General features: G+C 34.6%; 3 protein-coding genes and 2 long non-coding RNA genes across 7 annotated transcripts; 1 reads left to right on the plus strand and 4 right to left on the minus strand.

Annotated features, from left to right (window-relative positions):
- Nucleotides 1-8,877: 8,877 nt before the first annotated feature.
- On the minus strand, nucleotides 8,878-12,316 carry LOC114718288 (L-arabinokinase-like). The gene has a single exon (XM_028903570.1). The coding sequence runs from the start codon at nucleotides 11,953-11,955 to the stop codon at nucleotides 9,010-9,012; it is 2,946 nt and encodes a 981-aa protein (XP_028759403.1). The 5' UTR covers nucleotides 11,956-12,316; the 3' UTR covers nucleotides 8,878-9,009.
- Nucleotides 12,317-14,580: 2,264 nt separating this feature from the next.
- On the minus strand, nucleotides 14,581-16,770 carry LOC114718296 (pentatricopeptide repeat-containing protein At3g29230-like). Of its 2 annotated transcripts, XM_028903579.1 has the most exons (2): nucleotides 16,572-16,770; nucleotides 14,581-16,448 (listed from the first exon to the last, which is right to left on the minus strand). In XM_028903579.1, the coding sequence occupies exons 1-2, from the start codon at nucleotides 16,581-16,583 to the stop codon at nucleotides 14,652-14,654; spliced, it is 1,809 nt and encodes a 602-aa protein (XP_028759412.1). In that variant the 5' UTR covers nucleotides 16,584-16,770; the 3' UTR covers nucleotides 14,581-14,651. The 2 variants fall into 2 exon arrangements, with proteins under 2 accessions (XP_028759412.1, XP_028759418.1); XM_028903585.1 differs by having other exon boundaries at nucleotides 14,581-16,769.
- A 1,974-nt stretch (nucleotides 16,771-18,744) lies between these two features.
- Nucleotides 18,745-21,684, plus strand: LOC114718848 (tRNA (guanosine(18)-2'-O)-methyltransferase). The gene is made up of 5 exons (XM_028904294.1): nucleotides 18,745-19,359; nucleotides 20,220-20,358; nucleotides 20,468-20,529; nucleotides 20,905-21,043; nucleotides 21,348-21,684. Exons 1-5 carry the CDS (start codon nucleotides 18,779-18,781, stop codon nucleotides 21,474-21,476), a joined length of 1,050 nt encoding a protein of 349 aa, XP_028760127.1. The 5' UTR covers nucleotides 18,745-18,778; the 3' UTR covers nucleotides 21,477-21,684.
- A 292-nt stretch (nucleotides 21,685-21,976) lies between these two features.
- On the minus strand, nucleotides 21,977-23,106 carry LOC114718891 (uncharacterized). Its single transcript, XR_003737862.1, has 2 exons — nucleotides 22,827-23,106; nucleotides 21,977-22,424 (listed from the first exon to the last, which is right to left on the minus strand). It is a non-coding gene; the product is annotated as an uncharacterized LOC114718891 (long non-coding RNA).
- A 29-nt stretch (nucleotides 23,107-23,135) lies between these two features.
- LOC114718882 (uncharacterized) lies at nucleotides 23,136-24,698 on the minus strand. Of its 2 annotated transcripts, none has more exons than XR_003737861.1 (4): nucleotides 24,590-24,698; nucleotides 24,032-24,132; nucleotides 23,703-23,749; nucleotides 23,136-23,420 (listed from the first exon to the last, which is right to left on the minus strand). It is a non-coding gene; the product is annotated as an uncharacterized LOC114718882 (long non-coding RNA). The 2 variants fall into 2 exon arrangements; XR_003737857.1 differs by having other exon boundaries at nucleotides 23,687-23,749.
- Nucleotides 24,699-25,990: the final 1,292 nt, after the last annotated feature.

The following is a 25,990-nucleotide window of genomic DNA, read 5'->3' on the forward strand; positions in this document are numbered from 1 at the left end:
AGACAGCGAGCGAATGAAGATTCAGGACTTGGGCGCTGCCGCCCCATGGGCGGGCGGGGTTGGTGAGGATACCTATCAGAGGGTTAGGTTAGGTATGCAAAGGAGTTGGGCGGTGGGGCCCACTGCCCCTGAACACGGACCTCCAAGGCTTGAAGTGAAAAAATCTTTAACAGATCTCAATTTCAAAATACAGCAACTTAGTTAACTTTATTCTTTGAATTCATAATTTTTTTAATTTATTTAATAAAATTTTTATACATTAAAAATTTAAGGGAAAATGACATGAAGATCCTATGGAAGACAAAATACTATAAAAAGGCATGAGAAAATTTGGTAATGAATCTAAAGCCCTAAAAAAACCTAAATATAATTTGGTAAAGTATGAAAAGATATCTCAGCCTCTAATAAGATATAACTAAAGTTGATAAAAGTTTATCTATTTTGTACTAAAAATTGGCACTATATTAGCAAAAAGCAAGAGAAAAAACGAACCCAAACTTCATCCTGTTCCTTCCTTGTGCCCATATAAAAATCTGACACACTCCACTCGCATCAACCGTTGGTAAAAATCACTTGCATTTTTGTTTTTGTGTGTGTTCGTCATTTAAATTTAGGTTTTATGATGGATGGATGCGATGATTATGGTGCTTTGTTTCTGGGTGAACTGTGAATAGGTTGAGGGTGGGCTTACTCTATTTAGGCATGATTCAGTGGGATTGATGAAAAAGATGATGATTGGTGTGAGTAAAAACCCTTATTGCAAAATAGAAGAATTTGCTGTCAATATAGGCCATGATATTTATCAATATAGCTGCTTGAGTTATTAATGATAACTGTGTCATGCAGGTTTACGTTAACTAGTTTTATTTTGTTTTTGACACAAAAACCATGACCTTCTATGCCCTTAACTTGATGTAGGAGGTTACAAAAAAAGGAAGAAGAGGTAATAAAGAAATGTGGCAGGCTGGCAGCCACATGAGGCAAAAGAAGAAAAAAGAAAAGCCATTTTGAACCCAAACAAATGATGAGAGGATTTTTTTTATAAATAGAAGTGACAAAAAGTTTTTGTAAATGTCATAATACACATCAATAGTTACTTTGATATTGGATACATGCAATTGTATGTTCTTTTTAATAGGTTGTGAAATTAGTATAGTTACATGTGTGAGATATAAAGGAAAGTTGGTCATATGTTATTCTGATGCACAATAAATTGTCATCATCTACATCCTTTAATATCAATACACCCTTCTTCACTTGTCACTCATGTACTATCTATTGTCAATTTATGTGTTAATATAAGTTTGAAAAAATGTGCTTTTAAGTTACATAATGTCATACGACTTCATATAATATCATCAATTTTTCTAAACTAATAATTTTGGTTATAATGTGGTATAGAATCGTTATTAACAGTCAATTATCATTAATATAAAATTATGAAATCAACTATCATTAATGACACATTCAATTGTTAATGGCTGCCCTCATTAATGATACATTCAATTGTTAATGGTTGTCACTTGGCTTGTCAATGGTTGTAATATCACTTGTAAATTTATCTCCTAATATAAGTTTGAAAAAAATGTGATTTTAGGTTATATAGTGTTCAAACAGATACGGGAGTTTTTTTTTTCGGGCCTAAGTTACTTTATTTGATGCAGTTTACAATGAGGACTATTTGATCCTTACATATTGAATTTTGTTTACAATAATTATTGTGGTGTCCATATCCTATCATTTTTATATTGTGTATATCCTTGAAACAAAAAGCAAACAATTCTCAAAATCACATATTTCAACAGGAAAATTGCCAAGTTATAATGGCACTATTAACAAGTCAAGATGCATAGATTAACAATTGACGTAAGGAATATTGATTCAAATTTGCAATGCAATTATATTTCATTTAAAACAGAAATACTATATCATCTTATATTACATTATAACCAAAATGTATTATTGAAATTTACGTTAATAAGATGACATTTTTTCAAAGCTTAAATAAATTCATGAGTATATAAATTAACAAGTCATAATAATGTTATTGACAAGTCATAGTGCTACCATTCACAAGTGAAAATATCATTAATAATAAGTAATTTTATAATTTTATATAAGTGATTGTTGATTTTTAATAACAAGTGTATATCACATTATAACCAAAATATATTAGTTTAGAGGAATTGATGAAATTATATGATGTCGTATGACATTATGTAATTTAAAATCATATTTTTTTCAAACTCATATTGGCACATAAATTGACAGGTGATAGTGTCATGAGTAACAATTGATAAAAAGTATATTGACAATAAAAGGTATAGATAGTGACAACTGATTATACATCATAATATAGCATATGAGTTTATAGCCAACTTTAATTTATAGCTTTATATATATATATATATATATGAAATTATACCAATTTCACAAATCATTGGAAAAAAATACACAGTTGAATGCATCTAATACCAAACTAAATGTTGGTGTTTATTGTGACATACAAACAATTCATGTCATTTCGATTTACAAAAGTTTCTCTTTAGCCATCATTTGTTAGGGGTCAAAATGGCTTTTCTTTTTGTGTCTCATGTGGCTACTCATCCTTCCTCATTGCCTCTTCTTTCTCTTTTTGTAATCTCCAGCAACAATCAAGGACATAGAAGGTTATGGTCTTCATGTCAAAAACATAACAAAACTAATTAATGTAGACATAGAAGGTTATGGTCTTCATGTTAAAAAAACATAACAAAACTAGTTAATGTAAACCTGCGAGACACATTTATCATTAACAACTCAAGCAACTATATTGATTGTGAAAATTTATCCATCCATATTGTGAAGACATCAAATGGAAAGAGTTTAGCACATATCATCATCATCATTAATAGTTTAACCATATCATGGTATAGAACACATAACAAAACCAATGCAAGTTAACATTAAAGTTATATGTTCTTATTAAGTTGTTCTAAATCTTGATTCTTGCTTCTCCTCCCTTGGATTGGAAGTCCTTCTTGCCAATGCTCAACTCCTATTCATCATATAACAGAAGCATTCTAAGTATCAATTCAAAACGACTTCAATAACTCAAGTTAAGCCCTTAACCTTTATCTTTGATTTGTAGAGTTTTAGTGTCATCTTTCTTAACATAGTTCTTAGGGGCATCCTAATTTTGCATGTAGAATCTATATTTGAGCTTGGAATAATCAAAATCCAACTCCTTCCCATCCATCTTGACTTAACTGAATGTATAGGGTTTGTAGTTCAAAATTTTCATTTTCAATTCTAATGCTTCCAAACACCTTTTCTCAACATAGTCTTACACAGTTTTACCTTATAAACTCATTTGAAACATCAAATTAACATGAATCAAACTCTAACCCTAAGAACCCTATATGGCCGAATACCAAGCTCCAAGAAATCAATCCTAAAATCTTTTATAAACCATGCAATAAAACAGGATTTAAGCCTTTTTCCTAGCTCTTAATCCCTTTATTATCATCAAATCATTCATGGCATGCTTAAATTAAATTTGGACAGCATAAGGACTTCAAGTTGCTAGCTCCTATTCACCATCAAAACCATATTTAAACTCAACAATATATATGGCCATACAAACTCTATCAAAGTCCATAGCCTTACCTTATATGGAAGCTTGAATCCACTTGAGTTCTCTTGCTCTTCTTCTTCTTCTTTCTCTCTTTTTTTTTTTTTTTCTAGAGCAAAAATTTCACCCTTCTCCTCCTTAGGTTGGCCAAAATTTTCATGTGAATGGAGGGAGGGGGTATTTATAATGCCTCTTTAAGTTCATCCTTAATATTTTGCCATCCATCTTGCACAAAATTACAATGGTTATGTGTTATATTTTCTAAGCATCCATGTAAGTTCAAAGACCTTATTTTGCCCTCAAAGTTGAAGAAAATTACTATTGCAATGTGTCTCTATTTCCATGCTCCATGTGGTCTTGAAATTCAAGACAACTCCTTTCTAATTTTGCCCTTTCACAAATGCCAAAATTTCAATTTTGCCCTTTAACAAATGCCAAAATTTCAATTTTGCCCTTTAACAAATGCCAAAATTCCATAACAATTTCCTTTCCAATTTGCCCTTTGACAAGCGCTAAAATTTTAATACTATCCCCTCATGAAAAATGGTGCCAAAATGGAAAGAAAATGGGAAAAGTTCGTCCAAAAATAAACCCTGGTCCTCCATCAATTTTGCAATATTGCATCGTATTGGGTATTTTTTTCAGGTTTTGACTTTACCAATAGTACATACATGTGTTCTAATATCCTTATCTTACTTTTACACTCCCTCTCTTGTCATATATGACTTCAAATAATGATAATAACTAGGTAAAAGTATCCTTAGGGTTTGTACAACTAAAAGGGAAATATCAATTTATTTTATTCCATCGTATCTTTGACCAATTATTTTCTGATATTTTTTGGTTCTGTAAATTCACTCTTGTCCTTCACTAGCTCTCTTTTACTATGAAAAAAAATTTCTAATTTTTCTCGGACCAAAATTTAACCTATAGATATTTCTTTTAAAGATTTTCCAGATACCCCCATTTATGAAAATTTTGGCTTTAAATTTTTTTAAAGTCAAACTGTTCACTTTTAAGGATCGAGAATAATTTTACAATCTTTTATAATCTCCAAAATATGTTTTTTCTACTTCTGTCCAATTACTTGAGGCCTTCAAGTAATTAAAATCATTGGTTTCGAATAATTTTTTCAAATTAGCCAAAATTCTCATAATTCAATAAACTTTTCTTATAAATTATTTTCATCATATTTTTACTTTTTAAGCCTCAAATACTAATCAAGACTTTTTTTCCATACTTTCTAGTAATACGAAAAACCCAAAAACAAAGCACAATCTCCAGCTCCTTGGCTAAAGCAGAATATAGGACGCTTGGTTTTGCAATTGCTAAAATAGCTTGGATGGTTGGCCTCCTCTAGGATCTTGGCATCAATTACTCTGAACCCATTGATGTGTTCTGTGACAGCAGAGCAGCAATGCACATAGTAGCAAATCCGGTGTTTTATGAATGAATAGAACATATTGAGATTGATTGGTATTTTGTAAGGGAAAAGCTTCAAAATGGTTTAATCAATCTGAAACACATACGCTCTACAAGTCAGGAAGCTAACATTCTTACTAAAGTAGTGGGAGCTGAAGTGTTAAGTAGACTGCTTGTTAAGTCAAGTGCTGTAGATTTGTTTCGCCCCCAACTTGGGAGAGTGTAAAGAATGTGTTTTAAATTTCTATTATAAGTCTAATAGTGTAATAGGTTTATTAAGACAGCCCACTGTGAACATTATAAAAAGGGGACCTGTTATCTGCTTTGATATGTAGACTTAATTTGCTTTTCTAGAGCAATGATAATTCGGTGTTCCTTTCTGGGGCTGCGTTATGGGTTGTAACAAACATAACTACCAATGGCAACAAGTTTATGCTTTGATACCTCCCAATCGTGCAAGTATTAAACAAAAGCATCACTCTTTTTTACATGATTTCATAAGTTATGATATAAGAATGATGTTAATGAAACTTAGCCCCCACCATAAATTTTTTGTAATAGATTCTCTTTGAGTGAGTCTGCAGCCCAAAAAAAAAATCTAGAAACTTAGAACGAAAGTTTGCCGTGATGGATACCCATCTTCATGAGATTTTTGTTTAATTAATATGTGAATAGGTATTGCATTCTGTTGCTGATACAATTAATTTGTGGATATAAGAATGATGTTAACAAGTATCCATTAGGGCAAACTCTAGTTCTAAGTTTTTGGATTTTTTTTTTTGGGGACTGTAGGCTCACTCAAAGAGCATCCATTACAGAAAATTTGCGGTGAATGCTAAGTTTCATTAACATCATTCTTATACCATAACTTAAGAAATAATGTAAAAGAGAGTGATGTTTTTTGTTTAAAACTTGCACAATTGGGAGGTATCAAAGCAAGAACTTTTTGCTATTGGTAGTTATGTTTCTAGGTTTTTTCTAGGGGTTAAAGTAGGTTTAACAATTCAAAAAGATCAATTTGGCAGATCACTCTAAATTTTTCTTTGGGGCATAATTTGCATGTTTGTGCAAGCTACGTTTTTAATAGAATCAACTTTGATTTAGTAGTTCAAAGATAAGTTAATGGGTCTGCTAACATATCATGTTGTTAAAGAGGCAATAAAAATGAGAGTAGAAGAGAAGACCAAGACTTATGGGATGGAGGTGCTTACAAACAGTAAAGACTGTGACACTGAACCAGTCTACAAAATCAAACAAAGCTTGGTTGTTGATCTTTATGGTGATTGGATCATGCCTCTAACAAAACAAGTTCAAGTTGCCTACTTGTTGAGAAGATTGGATTGAACAACACTTTTGTGATGGATTGCAAAGTTAGAGGATATTTGTCATTCCTCTCTGTAAATGTAGGTTTCGTTGTATTCAGCAATGTTAAAACTGGATCAATCGTTGGACTAATAAAAATATTTCTTCACAATCGATTGGTCTTACCATGATGAATTGGAGATTAAACTGGTAATAATTTGTCATGCAATGGATATATTACTTAATTTGGAGTACTAAATAATTGTGTGATTCATCTAGGCAACCTGAACAAGAACTCTTGATCAACAACATATCTAAAAACTTGATTGTTGAGATAGAATAACATCATACGATTCATGTAGCCGATCCCATCTAATGAGATAAGGCTTGTTGTTGTTGTTGAAGTACTAAATTAAATAATCACCTCCATGAAAAGAATACCAAGTTGTCTTCTATTCTGACGTTTTAAAATGGTTTTCTATATACTATCTTCGTTCCATAATGTAAGACATGGCTGACTGATTTGGAAGGATTAAAAAAAATTACTAAATTACTTAATTATAGCATATCTTACTTGATCTCTGTAAAATACTTATGTGAATCATTAGATTATATATCAATTTATAAATAGACAAACTGGTTTAGAAAAAAACTATAACTATAAATAGTTTTAAAAAGTTTAATAACTTCTTTAATTTTTTAAATTAGTCAACTGAATTTTATATTAGGGATTGGAGGTATTATATTGGAAGAAACTTGCTTTCCTCTAAAAGAATTTACTTTATATCTACATTCAAAATACTTTCTGTTGGAAGGTTCCATGTTGAATGTAAAACTTCTTGACTTGTTAGAAAAAAGTTAGTTATGGTTTCACAAAATCAGCCTTGGGCTGCATTTGACGCTTTTTTTTTTTTTTTTTGGACTGGATTTCCATTTCACTGAAGGTGAGGCTGATGAGCATCCTTCTTCTGCAATGGCTTACCCAAACCAATGTTATCACGTTTGGATTGCCCAAAGGTACTTGTCAACATTCTTATATTGATTAAAAATTATACACTCCTCCTGTTTTTAATATAATATCTACTTTATAGTACAAATTACAATACAAAGTAGATTTTATATTAAGGATCAGAGGGATTTCAATTTATGTACTCCTCTGATCGTTAATATAAGACTCATTTAACTAATTTGATTATATTAAAAAAGTTAGGTAAGTTAGTTAATTACAAGAAATGTAACATGTTTTTCCAAAAACACCATAATCATCTTTTTTGATACCTCCTCTCCCTATTCTATTTAATTATGGTTGAGGAAGTATCCATAGGGGTAATTTAGAGAAAACTAATAAATATGAGAAATTGGTCTTATATTTAGGACCAAAACTAACTCAACAATTAGGTCATATGTCAAGGACAGGAGGAGTTATAAAAAGTAAGAGCTTACTTGAAAGTTGAACCATCAATTTTAAAAATAGGAAGACTAATTGCATAAATAAGAATACTACTAGAAGACTTTCTCTTGTTGGGGGAATTGAAAAATTTGCATTTTTTTTCCAAATATATTAAACGTCATTAAAAAATATGAATGATTAATTATAGGAAAAAGAAAGACCAATCAAAGAAGTAGCAAGACCTTTTTGAAGTTTTCCCATGGAGGAAAATTTGAAAATTTGCAGAGTTTTTCCAAATTAATCTAGTACACCAAATCAAATTGAATATGGATAGTATCCCAAAATATACTTTTTTAATCTCTATTTTTTTATTATGATCACTTCAAATTTGTGTATTGAGTATTGTCTTCTTCATACCTGTTTGAAATTTAAATTTACATGTTTAAAATTCGCAAAGGATAAAAAGCCCCATGGAGTAAATATGCTGGGAGGGTATTGAATTTACAATGATTTCATAATGGCATCGAATTCGTTTTATTAAAATCGATCAATTCTTTATTAACTTCCTAATAACATTTATTTTATTGTATTTTGAAAAAACTTTTTAAAAATATCCTGAAAATTTAGAAATAAAAAATCAATTATTCGGATTTTGATAATTTCAAATCAGTCCATTATATCAAAATGAAATTTTTAAATTTTCATAATTTTATAATATTGCCCCTTCACTTAAAAAAAAAAAAAGAGCCCTTAACTCTTTTAAATGCCACCTTCTCACTCTTAATTAACGGCGAATTGCTAGATTAACAAATGACATCACATTTCAAAATTAGAATTAGTTATTTGTCATTTCTAAACTTTTATAATATTTTTCATTTTCCTGTGTATTTATTCTATATATTAAAAAAATATGAGATCCATTTCATTCAAATAAGAAATAAGTTTCTATTTACTTTAACATGTAAATATAGTATTAATTTAAATTAAGTTTGAATTTGTTTTCTGTGTGATTAGACTATAATTATATTATTAAAACAAGGTCGTAGCTCGCCCATGTATTCCAATTTTTTATTAAATTTTATAAGTGAAAATATAAATAATTTCATAATAAATGGATAGCCATTTATTTAATTTATAAATATTTATACACTTCATATGTGGGTATGTGATCGTGTGCGCATTGATACATAGAAGTTAATATGCAAAGACTCAATCCGTATAGAGAGTACATACTCGATTCATGACTCGGATTTGTTTCCAGGTTTTGGTTGTAGGGCTTTGGTCAGCAACGATTTGAAGGAGCACGACGGCGAATTTTCAGGTACCCAAAGTTACAAGCACCTGGTGATGAACCCTCAAAAATATAAGGCAAATAACTAGTGGCTTTCTTGTATCTCTGTTGAATCTCGACAATTTGTTGATTGCTTTTCGAACAATTCCTTCCAATTACACAAACCGTTCCACCAGAACCCCCACCAGTGATCTTGGCTCCACACAATGTGCCACCTTCAACCATAGATGCTGCACTGTGTTGCAAGTCCTGAACCAATTGTACAAGCCTATCTGTTCCATCAGATCCAAGTCCACAAGCACTGTAACTGTAATGGCACTGATATAACAGTTCTCCAAGGGCTAAGAGTTGATCTTCAGTTGAAGTTGCTGAGGTTAGTAGTGCTTTAAATGTCTTAACACGGGAGTTTTCATAAATGGGGTGTACTGTTGGGGCTCTCACTGCATAAGTACTCTTTTCATCAATGCAAGTGACAGGATCACTATGATCAGCAAATTTCTCCAAGAATGTTGCACCAGTTATGTGCTCTGGGATGCTCTTAGCATAAAGAGCCTCGTATCTGTGAGGTGGCAAATTGCATAAGTAATCTAAAGAGGCTTCTTTGTTTATCAGTTCTATATCATCATTCTCTACTTCGTCAAGGTTCAACCCATTTGGAAGAGTCTTGGCTAATATCTCAGAAGCTTTGGACTTTATCATTTTCCGACCCATAAAGGTACCAATTCTGACTGATCCATAGTCTGCGCCTCCAACACTGTGTTTAATTCCAGAATCTATTCCCCAGAACCGGATGTGATTGGGAATTTCCACTAGACCAACAATTTCTGCAGGTTGGCAAATCATTGCAAGAAGCTTGTTGGCTTCACCACATGCCGAAGCCATTTGATCCATGACACCACATGGAGCTCCAACAATGTGATTTTCCACCTTCTGGCAAAGCAACGCCAGATCTCGTGGGCTGATAATCAGTCCATGAGAAACTGCAATAGCATGCATACTAGCAACCTCCACAGCTGCAGAAGACGAAACACCTTTTCCTTCTGGGACAGCAGAAGACACCAGCATGCTAATACTATCTTCAAAACGTATGCCCAATTCATTCATCAATACCACTATTGCTCCAGCAATATAAGCTGCCCACTTTTGGGAAGGATCTTGAGCAAAGAATTTCCTCGCTTTTTCATACGACATTGGCTTATCTCCATCCATAAAATCAGACAAATCCATGTCAAAGGTTGGGCCTCGATTGCTTAATTCTGAGCCTAATGATACAATTTGCAGAACGGCAGTTGGTTTATCCGCTCTAGCATTTTGTCTAGCTTGAGCATGCTTCCACAATCTATGCTTACTTGGATGGATTCTTTGCAGAGCAACATGACATGCTTCTCTTATTGGCATTTGCAGGACAAGGCTTCCAGAATAATCAGCAATTCCACCCATTACGTCTAACCTTCCTGGAGCTCTTGTGACAAAAATTTCTTCCTCCAAGTCGAAGAGGCTTGCAGCAGCCTTGCGCTCACGTGTTATGTGTTTCTCGTCCAATTCAGATAAGGTCTTTAAAAACGCCTCAGTATCTGAAAGACCTTGAACATCTCCATGAAGAATTTCAAAATGCTCATTGTGCGAGCTGAATATGGAGCTTTCATCATCCACCAACGAAGAGCCGGGTGAGTGTCCAAGTTGATTCTCAGCAGTTACATACCAATCTGGAATTGCAATATCTCGTCCAAGGGACCTTTGTAGTTGATACCCAAGAACCATAGCGTCACGCAATCTTCTTGCACCACTAAGTTTGTCTAATGCATGTTTTTTCCCGAAAGCTGTTTCTTGCAGGATATGGGCTGCCACCTCTCCACCATTTATGCCACCTTCATAGCATGGTTTCAAAGTCATTGCACGTTCAAGATAAGGCTTCCAATGACCAGTGAATAAATCCCTCCGAATCATTTCAACACCACTTTGATATTGCTCAAGCATATTTCTCAGAAAAGGTTCTTCATTGAAATAGTCTCTCCGCACAAAGACAAAAGGACACTTGAATGCCAGAGCTTCACTAGCAGTCCCATATCCAATTTTTCCAAGCATACAATCAGATGCTGCAATAATGTCGGGTGTATATGCATTCTTGGCAAGTTTTTTGAAATTTGGAGGAAGGTCCTGGCTATCAGAAGCACCACAAACCAGGCATAACCATCCAGGAGGTAAAAACTCCTCCTTCAACGTCCATCCTGATGGCTGGCCACCAAAGTTGAGGACGACTACTTTGACATCATCTGCTATACCATGTTCCTTCCTCACCTCTTTTCGAGATTTGCGCAGCCTTCTTACAACCAGAGGCACATCAATAACATCACGAAAAGCTGGCATTGGGCAATATCCTGGAAGACGAATTAGGAATTCACAATGAGAATAGTCCTCTGCTATCTGCCAAACTATTGAACGATGATGATTCCCGGCAGCCATAACGTATTCTGCATAAATGAAGTCCCAGCTAAAATTGGTCACACAAACAGAACGAATTCCAGCGTCTGCGGCGGCACGACATGCAACAGGGACTACATCCGAGACCACTAAGTCGGCTTTAATGGATTTTAGCCACTGTGTTTCCTTTTCCAAGATTGTAGCACGAGCCTTGACGGCTGTTACAGAGTACTTCTCCAAAGAAGCGAGGCGATCAACGGTCAATGCATCTGCTTGAACGGCTCCACAATCCAAAAGCACCTTGCGAATAAAAAGACGAGGCGATTGAATATCAGAGGTGAACACAAAGTCAGGAGCGCCGCTGACCACGTAGACATCATGTCCGGCGAGAATTAGATGTCGCACCACCTCGGCGACACGAGTGGCATGGCCAAAGCCATGGCCGGTAACGTAGTAAGCGAAGACCAAGTTCTTCTTTGAAGATGAGACTGCACCACTCTCTTGTTCGGTCATCATTGTCTCGCTTTGAAATTGAATTGAAATAAAGTTGAACGTAGGATATTTTCTGATGATCGCATCGAGAGTGGGAAAATCAAATATATAGGAGGAGGAGGAGGACGAGGACGAGGAAAAGATTGCGATTCAGATACCGCAAAAAGGTTATGAAGCAAATCGGCTACGTGTACAAAAAGATACTGTTCGGATGAGCCTCGGCTATGTACCGTATTGAGCTAAATATGGGTGGATCTGTTGCGGATTTTTCTCCCATAATTTAGATTAGATAGATTGGATGAGATTAGATTAAATATTCATGACAAGGATTATCACAACACAACAATATCCCTAACGGAAACTTATTTTCTCAATTAAGTCAGAAACCTTGTTTTTTTTTTCAAATATACAATCATGCTGAATTTAGTACTACTACCTCCGGTCCTAATTATAAGAGCCAGTTGACTAATTTAAAGAGATTAAGGAAGTAAGTTAAGTTAGTTATTTGTCCTAAATAGGTGTTGTCTTTCCTAAAATGTCCTTACTAATCAAGTGTATTGACTAGAACTATTATTGTTAGAAGGGTTACTTTGGGAAAAAAAACATATAAATATGAGAGACAAAGTGGATTGGGGTCTTATATTTAGGAACAAAATAAAAGTTAAACAGAGTCTTATATTAAGAACCGGAAATAGTAATATCATGTCAAATATACTAAATTCTCCCGCCAGTGCTTGTTATTATAAAAAAAAATCTTCTCCATCTATATATATATATATATATATTTCATAATATGACATTTTGTACTATTGTGTTCATTTAATATCTCTAATTATAATTTTCCCCGACTAAACAAAAATTTTTTAACTAATGGCTTTTATTGAGAGTAATTTTAATTTTTACAAAAAAAATTAATCACTAAATTTGTTTTTTTCAAGTTACCAAAATTTTGTGTAGTTAAAATTCGATTTAAATATGTTAAAACTAATTCATTAAAAAAAAAAGTAGATTTTGTATTAACTCTTTCTTTTGAGAGGAATTGGTGCTTTGAGGGGAACAGAGCCGAGGAATAAAAGTTTTTAAGGAGTTCAATTTTGAAAAAAAAAAAAAATCAACAAGTTGGATCATAAAACATTAACAAAGGAAATTTCTCAAAAAGAAGAAAACAATGTTTTAAGAACCGGACCGGACCGGACGGTCGAACCGGTTGAACCGTGACCCGGACTCGTTAACGGCTCGGTTTGGACCAAAAAACCGTTCATATAGTTGAGCCGGATTGGACCGGAGTTGAGCCGTTATTAAGCCGGAAACCGGAGTTGGACCGGGAACCGGAACGGTTTTCAGAAAACCGGACGGTTTTTTAGCCTGACTGAAAAAATACTAAAAATTTTAAAAAAAAATAGAAGAAAAATAAAAAAATTGATCCCCTTAAATATCCTAATATATTTTTAGACTATTTATAACCATAGAGTATTATTTCATTGAAAATTTCATATATTGTGGTGTTAAAATCGTAAGTCGCTAGTCTTTTTGTTTTGATATTTGGTCTATCGTTTAAAAAATATTTTGATTTGAATGAATTGATAATTTGTAATATCATTAAATATTTTAAACATACATAAATTTAAATATATAAGGTTTTAGTCCATTTTCAATGATTTCATTATAATTTTAGATTATTTAAATGCATTTCTAAATTATTTAATAATTTGATATTTTTCATATATACTAATTATATGTATATAATATTGTTTTAAATTAATTATTGCATCACCGGTCTGACCAAACGGTCCGACCGATCCGACCGATTGAACCATGACCCGTTGATCTTTCCGGTTCGACTTCCGGTCCGGCTTTTAAAACATTGGAAGAAAAGCAAGGAAGATCAATTAAAAATCTTCAATCTCATTTACACACACATATATATTGATTCAACTTATTAAAATCTTTCCTCTTCTTCCTTGCATTCATAAAGACTTGTTAAAAATTAAATATTGAGTAAATATTAACTTTGATGATTTTACAAAAGATCAAAGTATCTGGAAGAACATGTGAATTAATGTTTTTCATGATAATTTTATACAAAGTAATAGTGTCTAAAAGATGTATGAAAAAACGTATATAAATAATTGCAAACAAATAAATTAATAACCCTTTTATTTTAGAATTTGTTACTATAGTTATCTTCTTATATTCAAATATAGAAAATAATTTATTGCAGTCCATAAATTGTTACACTCATACGAATTAAGAAGGGTCAAGGTGCATTTTTGTCCTAGACTAATTTGTTAGGGCAATAGATATTCTAAAATATTACAATGCTACTCCTCTGTTAAACATTCATTATTTTGATCATTAATTGACAGATAAAATTACGAAAAGACCCCTATTTAGGCGAAACGAATGACTAAATAGCTTAATCACTGAAATCTTTTGACCCAGTTAATAGATATGCTTAATATTAATTTTCTTGTTCACCTGAAAGTCCATTGCCCTTGCTGGCCTTACACCACCCCGACCTCATTTTTGCTGCGTTTTACATGTTCTATTTCCTTCCTCGGACCCGTTTGAATTCACATGGCCCTTTTACAGAATATGATTTTCCACAAAATATACAGCGTGCTTTTATACTAAACCAAGAATTCTATAGAACAGAAAATATATTTTTACTCACATCATAAGCATCACTTTAGATACAACGAACTTGCATTCACCAATAGCTATTCCTCAACCGCTGGAGCATATCCAACCAACTTAAGATCCTGTACCAATCTGTCAATCATCTGATATATATCCTCTGATTTGGGGTGAGATCGATCGAGAACAGTAAAATCATGCACCTTTTCTTCTAACTCAATGGAACTAACTCCAGATGGTTTTTGCCCTCCTGTGCTCTTCATTTGCAGCCTCAAACCGGCAACACTACTCCAATCTCCTGCTTGAGCATAAATATTTGACAAAAGGGAGTAATTCCCAACATCAGATGGTTCTAATTTGAGCAGATGATCACTCACAGCTCTGGCAAGATCTGCGGCATTATGCATCCGACAAGCCCCCAAAAAAGTTCCCAATACTTTGGCATTTGGTTCCATCGGCATACTGTGAAGAAGTGCAAAAGCTTCTTTTAGATGCCCTCCACGACCTAAAAGGTCCATCATGCAACCATAGTGCTCAATTTGAGGAACAATCCCATACACTTTCTCCATTGAATAGAAATATTTTCTGCCTTCCTTAACAAGGCCTGCATGACTGCAGGCAAATAAAAGGCCAACGAATGTGTACTTATCGGGCTCAAATCCTTCATGTATCATCCTAGAGAAAAGTTTAAGTGCTTTCCTTCCATGTCCATGCACAGCTAATCCTTGGAGCATGGCATTCCAAGACACGACATCTTTCTTTCCCATTCCATTAAATACATCAAATGCAGCCTCCAAACAACCACATTTTGCATACATATCAATCAATGCATTGGACACTTTAGTGCTGCATCTATATCTAGTCCTGTTAATGGAGGCATGAATTTTCTTTCCCAAACACAAAATTCCAGACTCTGCACATGCTGCCAGTATACTTATCATAGTGCCATCATCAGGCTTCAATCTTGTTTCCTCCATTTGCTCATACAAGGAGCTTGCTTCTCTAACAAGTCCTTTCTCAGCATACCCGGATATTATAGTGGTCCAAAGGATCATGTTTTTTGCAGGACTCCTGTCAAACAACATCCTGGCCATATCAATATCCCCAGCCTTACAGTAACCCCAAACCATTGTTGACCAAGAGATAACATTCCTCTCAGGCATTTTCTCAAACAGCTTGAATGCTTTGTCCATGTCTCCTTTCTTCACATACCCATCTAGCATAGTATTCCAACTTACCATATCTCTCACAGGCATTTCATCGAACAATTTGCAAGCTTCTTCTAATTCCCCTGCTTTTGCCAACCCACCGATCATAGAATTCCAAGTAACAATATCTTTTTCCGTCATTGACATAAACAAGTTCAATGCAGCAGCAAGGCCAAAAGGTCCACACTTTGAGTAGGAGTCAATGAGTGCATTGGGCACAAATATATCTGCATAAAATCCGGTTTTCTCTATATGTGAATGAATCATTTGAATTACGGGTAACCAAGAACGGCCAGCGCACGCTTTTAATAGATATGGATATGTGAAATTATCAGGACACACCCCAAATCTTTGCATTTCAAAGAAAACTGCGAAAGCATGTGAAGGCTGAGAATTTTGAGCGTGAGCTCTAATCAAAGCGTTATACTCATGAACATTGGGTTCCGGAATTTGATTAAATACATTCACGGCTGACACAATCTGACGGCTGAGGGAGAAAGCTGCAATGAGTTTGGGTGCAACATAGAGATCTTGGTGGAGGTCAGCTTTGAGAATTTGAGCATGAATTTGCTTTACGTGGTCCAAGTTAGTGCATTTATGGAGATCAGAAAGCTTCTCCTCGAGGAGCCTTCGTCTAGAAAACCAAGTTGGGGTCCGCAATGGCACAGAAATCTGCATCATGATTCATGGAATAATGGTTTGAACTGGACAGAGGGCAATAAACGAAAATAGCTACAATCATTTGAATATTTTGGCTAGCATGGATGAACGAGTAAGCCCAGGAGAGGGAAAAACCATTTCCATCATTAATTCAGGGATTACAAAGCGAGTGAGACCGGTCTGGCAGAAGCAATCAGGTCACGTTAGGCATATGGGAGAAGAACGGAAAGACGAGGGAACCAAATGCTCGACGCCTCACCTGTTTAGTTCGCCGGAAAGAACAGACGGCGTTGGGAGCAGCACAGCAATGGATGATATGCTGGACTTGAACTTGAAGAGTCGAAACTACCCCTGCTTTGTAGTTTAATTGACGCCCATCTCCTGTTCTCCGGTTCACTGACTCTTCAGCCTCGTCAATAGATGATGCTGTTCCTACCTCGTGCTTAGGGTCTGACGGGTTAGAGGGTTAGTTTTTAGTTAACTCTAATAGTATGTTTGGTTCAATTCCATAAAAGTTTATTACATGTAATCCTGATGTAATTGGCTGATTCAATTATTTGGTTATATTTTTGTAATGTAAAAAGAATTACATATTGTAATCCTAATTATCTTAAGTACATATATGAGGGATTACATAGCTAAAACCCATAAATGAGGATGCAGAGCTCTTGTAATCAAGTAGAAAATATTTTATTACCTTTATAATTTTTTGAATTGACCAGATTGCCCTTAATAAGAGACTCATAAACTCTATCAATTGGTACCAATTGTGTTCACACTGCAACTGCCTTTTTCCTCACTGTCGCTAATGATCATCATCGCGCTGGAAAAGTAATCATTCTTTGCCTCTTTCGTGTGGTTTTCTTTTGCGACAATCTTCACAATTTTGATGTGCACTATATTCATTTTTCATTTGTAGAGATAATAAATTAATACTCCTCTGGTCTTTATTATAAGACCCAATTTGACTTTTTATTTGGTCCTAATTATAAGACCCAATCCATTTTGTCTCTTATATTTATGTATTTTTTTCCAAGATAATCCTTCTAATAATGATAGTTTTAGCCAATATACTTAATTAGCAAAGATATTTTAGGAATGACAACACTTATTTATTATAAATAACCAACTTAACTTACTTCCTTAATCTTCTCAAATAAGTCAATTGGGTCTTATAATTAAGACCGGAGGAGTATTAAATAGATTGGGTGCATACGAAGAGTATGCTTTTCTTTACTAAATATACCAATGGACCTATGCCCATTAAACATGAAACTTTATCAAACCATCTATTTAGCATTTTATGATTTTTGTCGCCATAAGGTGACCCTTCAAATTAACTTCAATTTTTTAACAAATCTTTTCAATTAATATTTTCTATTCAAAAGAAAAAGATTAACTCAGTCTTTTTTTCTTCCAAGATTGTAATTCTGCATACTTATCAAAAAGTTGGAGCTCATTCTTTCAAAAGCACTTTTCAAAGGGTAATTTTGTCTTTTGGTATGTTATTTTTACTTATTTCCATGTTCTTTGTAATCCAATCAAACATTTTTATGCCTATGCATCATCTTTCCTTAAGGACGTACCAAACAAGCTCATGTAATCATCATTACATTATATTTCATTACATTACATTACATTCTCTATCATTCAATGAACTAAATGGGCTTTAAGGGTTAACCAGTTAAACCACCAACTACTTTTTTTTTAAATTTTTTTTATTTTTTAAATATTTTTCTTACGCAATATAAAAAATATAATGAAATTTTTATCTTTTCTTCAAATATTTGATTAAAAACACCAAATAAATAATATAGGTATTTTTTAAATTTTTGGATAGAATATAAGATATAATAATATACATATAGTGATTAATAAAATTTAAAAAATACAAAAACAATAAATATTGGTTAGCCTGTGGGTTGGCAGGATAACTTACAGCGGATTGTTAGTTAGACAGTACAGGTTGAAAAATTTTGTTTATTGACAGGTTGATTCTTAACCAACTCCAACCTATATTTTTTTAGAGGTTAACGGGTTGAATCCACTTATGTAACCCATATTACAAGTTTTCCTCCTACTAAAATAGTTTTGGTGTAGATTGTTTCCTCTCATTAGTTGCAAAAGAATTTTGAAATTTGTTTTATTATTTAAAAAAAATGAGATTTAATGAAATGAAACTTTTTTCAGAGGTTGATATTTCATGCCATTTGCTTAAAACGGCATCGTTTCCATACTGATCATGGATCAAAGGCAAATTGCTACCCTCAAGCAGAAGCTGAAGAAGCTAGTGAAGATTGGAGAAGCTGCCATTGCTGAACTTGGTGCAACGGGAGCCCATAATGAACACTTGCACAACTCTTCTTCGCACATCTCTCTCTTCTTTCAAATGCAGCCTTCGGTCCACTCCACCCACTCTTTCTGCGCTTTCTCCCGCCTTTTTGCGCACTTCAGGATTAAGGGTTGCTTCCCCATGTTACGCCTCAGCTCAGGAAGCTACTTCAGTCGAACCCATTCACATAAATGACCAATCTTTATCCGGAAATCCCATCATCGAACCCTCTGAAGACCAACCCAACGACACTGTCGAGCACCTGCTCACGCACACCGATGACGTTGCTAGGTTGATGAAGATGGAGCGCAAGACCCTTCATGATGATGCATCTCGGTGGTTTCCATACATTGACAGGTTCAATTGTCAAAATACTTATGTCACAAGTAGTGAGATTCTGGAGGCGGTTGGTCCGTGCATCTCCGATGTGAGGAAGAAGAGGTTCAGGGATGTGGTCCACAACCGGAGCTATTCTGTTTGTTTGGTTGTCGAAGGGCTTAGTGATTTTGGGAATGTTTCTGCTGCATTTCGCTCCGCTGATGCGCTTGGGTTCCAATCCGTTCACGTCGTCTCTTGTGACAGCTCCAAAAGGTGTAAAGACAATTGAGGTGAAAAAAAACTTGTTTTGAACGTTGGATGTGTGACTTACCTGGTTTAGGATTTATTGGCTCTGCTTGCTTTATAACTATTTTTGGTTTCTATTAATTTGTTTCCAATACCCGCCATTCTGTTTTCGTACTGAGAGAGGAACATTGTGATCAGCATTCATTTATTAGCCATTCGATAATTGTAAGTTTTTGTCTATTTAGACTGCTATCATAAAGCTTTTCTTAATTATTCAACATTTGAATGTCAGGCTTTAATATTCATGGGCATGTAGCTTTCACATCTAGAATGCTCATGTTTTGTTTTTCTAGTTATGTCAAATGCATTTTATTCTTCTATTTTGCCCCCTTTTTTTTTTTATGGTTTATGAGTGTAATGTGATTTAAATCAGTTTTCTACTTTCCTTCTACCTCGAAATGAATCATTCTTTCCCATTTTGCACATATTGCTTGTGCTTTCTACAACTTACAATTAATATAATGTTGAAGTCAATCATGACCCCGAATAGTGTACCAATTAAGCCCACCGTCCCACACCTTCATCACACCATACCAGATATTCAGCAAAGTGCTTCACTCTCTCCATGTACCAAATATTTCATGAAGCAGAATCGTCCCTCTGCCAAATATTTATTAAAGTGGCATGCCTTGCCCTCATAGGCTGATACCACATTTCTTGTGAAGCACTGCACCTAGTCTCGGTACCTGATTTGTATCCAAAACAGGACCGTGTTATTAGTTACAATGATACAAAACAGATGCTTGTCATGAGAATCATGAGAAGATGCTTCATTCAAATTTCACCTGCATCAATCATCAACCTATTAACCTGCCTTGACATTGCAGGTACAGAGAAAATCGCCATGTGAGCATGGGTGCTGAGAAATGGTTGGACATTGAACTGTGGGATTCTACAAAGGAGTGCTTTGAAGTGTTGAAATCTCGTGGTTATCGAATCGCAACAACACATTTGGGATTGGATACAGTACTGTTTGAGCAGCTTGGTTTAGTTTATACAAGCATTTTGCATATATTTGTGTGTTCTATGCACTTGTAAAATAATTTCACTGTATGCAATTTCCTGCTATGTACAGGTTTCCATTTATGACTTGGACTGGTCATGCCCTACTGCAATCATAGTCGGGAATGAGAGTAGGTAATTTGATTCATGCCCTTCATCTCACTTGTGTAAGAGCTTACCGATGCCTTGAAGAAGCTGCTTTGTTTCAAGTTTAGGCTTTAAATGGACATTTTGAATGACTGATTAAGTCATTCTGTCATTGCACACGGAAATTACCCATGTAATACTCTAAAGTTATCATTTCTGCTGGTCTGCGTCTCCAAATATGATCTAATTTAAATGTCATTGGTTCTTTACTTAGTGATTCATCAACAATTAGTAGTTAGAAGATATCAGACAGCCTTGGAACTTAACTAAATGTCGAATAGTTATCATATCTCTTAGAGCATGGAGTTCATTTTTGTATTGAGTTTTTGTATTTGGTCAACAGAGTTTAAGGTGTTATTGCAGGGGTATTAGTGATGAGGCTTTGGAGTTGTCTGATTTGCACTGCAGTATTCCCATGAAAGGGATGGTGGACTCTTTCAATGTTTCAGTTGCCGCAGGAATCCTCATGCACCATGCTGTTTGTGACCGAATATCTCGGATGGTAATGGTTGTAGTTTTGTGCTCTATATGGTACATAAGGAACTATCAATCTAATTTATTTATTTATTTATGGTATGGTGGACCATTTTGGTCAGCCTGTTGCGTCTTCCATCTGAATCAAAGAGCTGGTATGCTTGTATGAGAATAAAGGATTTAAACACGGTTTTGTATCAAAATTTGACTGAATTTGCAACCGCCCCTGTGCCTTCAAGGCTTCTTCATCTTCTTGTAAAGTTACATCAACCGGTTTTAAATCTTGATCATCATGATTGTGCTGAATCTGACGATACCTTGATTTATTGCAGGGTTGTCATGGTGATCTGACATTGGAAGAAAGCCAAATCTTACTTGCCGAGTTCTCATTGCGCCATAGCAAGAGTGCCATTAGTATTGTCCATGAATATGCAAAGCGCAAGTCAACTCTGTTGACCTGAGATGAGAACTATAGCAGGAAGGTGACATTCCTAATCAGAGACTGGCAAATCTTCCAAGTAACTTCACACGACTGATTCGTACAAACTGGCACGGCAAACACACCAGTGTATTAGGTTTACCAAGGACAGTGTGGTGCTTACTATAGAATACAAACACCTTTTTAGAATGACGACTCTGCATGATTAATCCATTCTTACTCTTATTCTTTCCACCACATTTTCTGTCAGCATGTTTCTGTTTTGCAGTATTAACCCAACCCCCACCCCCGGCGGGGGACGGGGGACCCCCCCCCCTCCAAAAAAAGTGAAATCTGTCATTCATCATCGATATTTGAAACAACTTTTTGTTTGCTATAAAATAACTTTGACAAACCGAATTACTCGAGTCATGTGTTGTGATTTATTTTTCAATTTTCCTGCCGTATGTGACTCTTTAATCTAAGAAAAAAAATTTATCAATGCAAAGGTAAAAAGTAGAGGTACAAGTTGTAACGATCCCATTATTGATAAAACTACAATGTACTACCCGCACGATGCGCAGAGAGATTGTAATTAAAAAAAAATGTTATCTTTTATTTTATTGAGTAAAACATAGTAACATAAACTAAAAAATTCTAACCTTGTTAACACAAAAAAAAAAAAGAAATTAAATTCTGTCCTCTATTATTTACCACGCATGCTTCTTCAATCCATTTATGCTTTTCAATCTCGACAGTGCAATGTATGATAAATCATGTATGAAAACTGGCTTTAGTAAATGGATCCCAATATGACAAAGTGATTGTACTTGATTTTTGTTGATAGTCATAGCAAAACATGGATTGTTTGAGAATTTCCTCCTTCACATACGAAATTGCCATCTGCTTTCTAAAAGATTCATGGCCATCTGATTAAACACTTCAATTTGGTTTGATTTCATTCATATGCAAGGGTGCCAATGTTCGGTACCTAAAAACAGTATCATAAAAGAAAATCAATTAACCTAAATTAGTCAATGGCCTATAATCATTCACATCTGCTAATATCAAAATGTTTCATGACATTCAGTAAAGATAATAATTGCATTAAAGAAATAAACTCGACAATATAAAGTGGGTGTCTTGAGTACTGTTCATTAAGTAATGTGTAGGTCAAAGTTGAATGCAAAAAAAATTTGAGAAACACATTCCCAACACATTATACAGGAGTGTCAAAACTCCATAAAATGAGAGAGAAAGAAATTGAACACCTTGAAATACATTCCAGAAGAAAATACTACCTCCACAATGTCAATACCACAGTCAACTCCTTGAAAGCAAAAATATTAAAACACACATAACATATATATCAAATATAAATTAAGCAGAATACCTATGGTCTTCATCACGTCGGAGGAAGTTCCATACCAAGACTACTTACAAACAGGAATAGCAAACCCCACTCCTACTTGGAACACCTAAGGGGAGTCTGCGGTCCAACTCAAGGCACCCACCAGCAAGGTGAACAAAAACAACAGATTGATTATAAAAATCATGAATTAAAACATTACATGACAAAAACTTCATAATATTTAGTTGTCAAAATGTCAAATAATGCAAGTAATGCGGTTAAAACCAACATATCGTCCCATTCATGATCGCATAAGATATTCAGGAATTGATGATAAATTCAATAGGTCACCTTGCACTATGTCAAACACTCTAAAGTCCACTTACTGATACAGGCCACTAACACAAACCATGACCAACAACCACTTTTAATGTTGTTGTTGGGAAAGCGTCTTATAAGAGAGGTGACAACTGTGGAGAAGAAAACCAAGCACATGAACATAAGCATATTAGGAGATTGCCCAAAAATTCAGGAATCTATATTTAAAACTCACTGAGTGTTCATGGGAACCTATCTGTCTCTCGAAGACCTTGAAATAGTATAGCAGAAACAGTGCAAAGATCAACTCTGGAGTTGCTGAAAAAGCAAATATGGACTTCATCAATTTCCAGAGGCAAAGTTTTCAAAATATGTCTTGAGAGATAGGGAACAATATAGGGTAAGGGTAAGCAGAAATTGTATGAGATGCACATGTCTTTTACACTTTTCATTTTTAATGGAAATCAACATCAGTGAGATGATTCTTTATTAATATTCTTCTTCTAGACTTGTTAATCGATAGTAAGATCTAAAAAACAACTTATAAGGAAAACGAAGTCTACTAATGAAGTTCTGATTTATACCAAATGAAAATTATACCAGACTCGACTTTATCATCACAAATTGACAACTTGCACGCCAAGTACCTGAACAATGGGAGCAAAAAGTATCAGCGACCCATTTTGAAATAAATAGAAGTATAAATTAAACTGCACATTGAAGGATTAATAACAAAACATCCTCAGGAGTCAGATGTTATTTTCATATTGAAATGCCCAACGACCGGTCCAGTTTAATAATATAATATAATGAAGATGAAAACTATCAATTTGATCCTCAATTGCATTGACATATATTAGTAAATTTATTTGACACCAGATACTTATTCAGAGAAAGTAAAAATAGATCAATTAAATTGAGAAGATCACCTGATAAGACAATCTCAGTGTGTTATAACGATCTTTGATCTCGAAGAAGATAGTGAAAAGCATTGAGGTGATAATGAAAGCCCTTGTCATGGGAGCATTAGCTGTAACAAACACAAACGATTAAGTATTTGATTCATGAATCTGAGAGAAAATACTTCCAATAAGCACACCCAAATGATTATAGGGTTAGAGAGAGACAGTACGCACTAAAAACAAATGGACCACCGTTCATCTTCTTAGTGAAGTAGAAAGCAATGGGTTTTGCCTCACGATTTGCCTAGATATATGTCTTGCTCACTATTTTTGACTCTATGGGTTGTTTTTCTCGCACCTTTTCATGTGATTTGATCTCTCCTTTTTAGTAAACTCATGGAACCCTACTCCTAGTGCATCCCCCGAGCAACATCAGAGGCTCTCTTTAGGTTGAAACAGTGACTTGGTAAAATTTCTCGGCCATCACTAACAACGACTAAACTGATAATGAAAGGCATAAAACTAAATTCTAATTAAAAAAAATTTAAGAGGAACATAAATGCCTGAGATGCGGGATTGGTTTACTGTGTCATTCCATTGCTTTTTTAGCACCACCATGGACGGCATATCCCCACACTATCCACACACTTACGGGGTGCCAAGCCACCAATTTACATCACCTTCTAACACTGGGCCAGAGAGATTTGAATCTGAGGTGAGGAGAACGGAGACAAAAGGAGAGAAAAGAAGAAGCATAAAGGCACTGGCAAAAGAACAATCCGAAAGTTTCTTTTTTTTTTTTTTTTAAATTCTTGATCTTAGTGGCACTGGAAAATCCTCTAACAGGACAAACATTTGTGACGGGAGGTTTAAAATTTAAAATTTGAAAGTCCCAAACCAAGCCGTGCAAAAGCCACGTACATGCATTAAATGAAGTTAGCCAAATAGAAGCCCAAGATTTATATTATTTTAATCAAATTGGCTTATGAACAGTAATATGTGTCTGAAGCCATTAGTAAGCCGTTTTAGGAATTGGCTTGGTGGAAGAGTTTTATTGTATGTATTGATGATGATTGATATTGATGATGATGTTATTTTCACCCCTAAATATTTTAATCTAATGTTTAATCACCGTCATAACTCATCATTATTACATAAAATTAATTTATAAAGTCAACGACTGGAGTGAGTTGTAGGAGATATGACTATGTCAAAACTGAGTATCTTTCATATTAAGCATAATGAAACACAGTAGAGGAGCTATTTGGGGCGCCCCAAAGGCATTTCCTAAATTCCATTTGTACACGTCACTGGCATTTGGCTGCCAACTCGCAACTGAAATAGACAAGTTTGCAAGCCCTTTTCTTTCTTTTTTCCAGCCAGACATTTCCTGATCACTAGCTTTCATTTTTAGCAAAGAAACTAGTTAAGTTAAGAAATTAAATTTGATTTTAAATATAAAATTTTAATCCATTTTATTCTTCAAATCCAAAAATCTAAAATATCACACATGAAGAATGTTTTCATCCAAAGGTAATTAAGATTAAAGAGGGCATTTTAGAGGGAAACAACAACTCATTTGTTACCCTAAAAAAAAACCAATTTAACTAATTTTTTTAATATTTACAAATTAATTATCTGAAAAAAAAAAAAAAGAAGAGGTAGTACCTCATATTCTGGGACACCCAAACTTAATGCGCAATCTCAAGCTCTTTGGGATCTTGTAAATATAGTACTGGAAAAACGGGCTGGCCCGGCCCTGCAGGGCCGGCCCGTCATGGGCTCGGGCTTAAACGGGCCGGCCCGTTTAAGCCCGAGTTCCAAAAATCACTCATTTTTTCAAGCCCGGCCCGCGAGATAACGGGCTCGGGCCGGCCCGCGGGCTTTTAGCCCTTTTAACTAAAATGAAATTTTTAAATTTTTTTTGCATATTTTATCAAAATAATAAAAATAAAACAATAAAGTTACTAATAAAAGGTATAAATA

This window comes from Neltuma alba, unplaced genomic scaffold (assembly GCF_004799145.2).
Source record: "Neltuma alba isolate B1F8T4 unplaced genomic scaffold, ASM479914v2 tig00002165_pilon, whole genome shotgun sequence".
Taxonomy (NCBI): Eukaryota; Viridiplantae; Streptophyta; class Magnoliopsida; order Fabales; family Fabaceae; genus Neltuma; species Neltuma alba.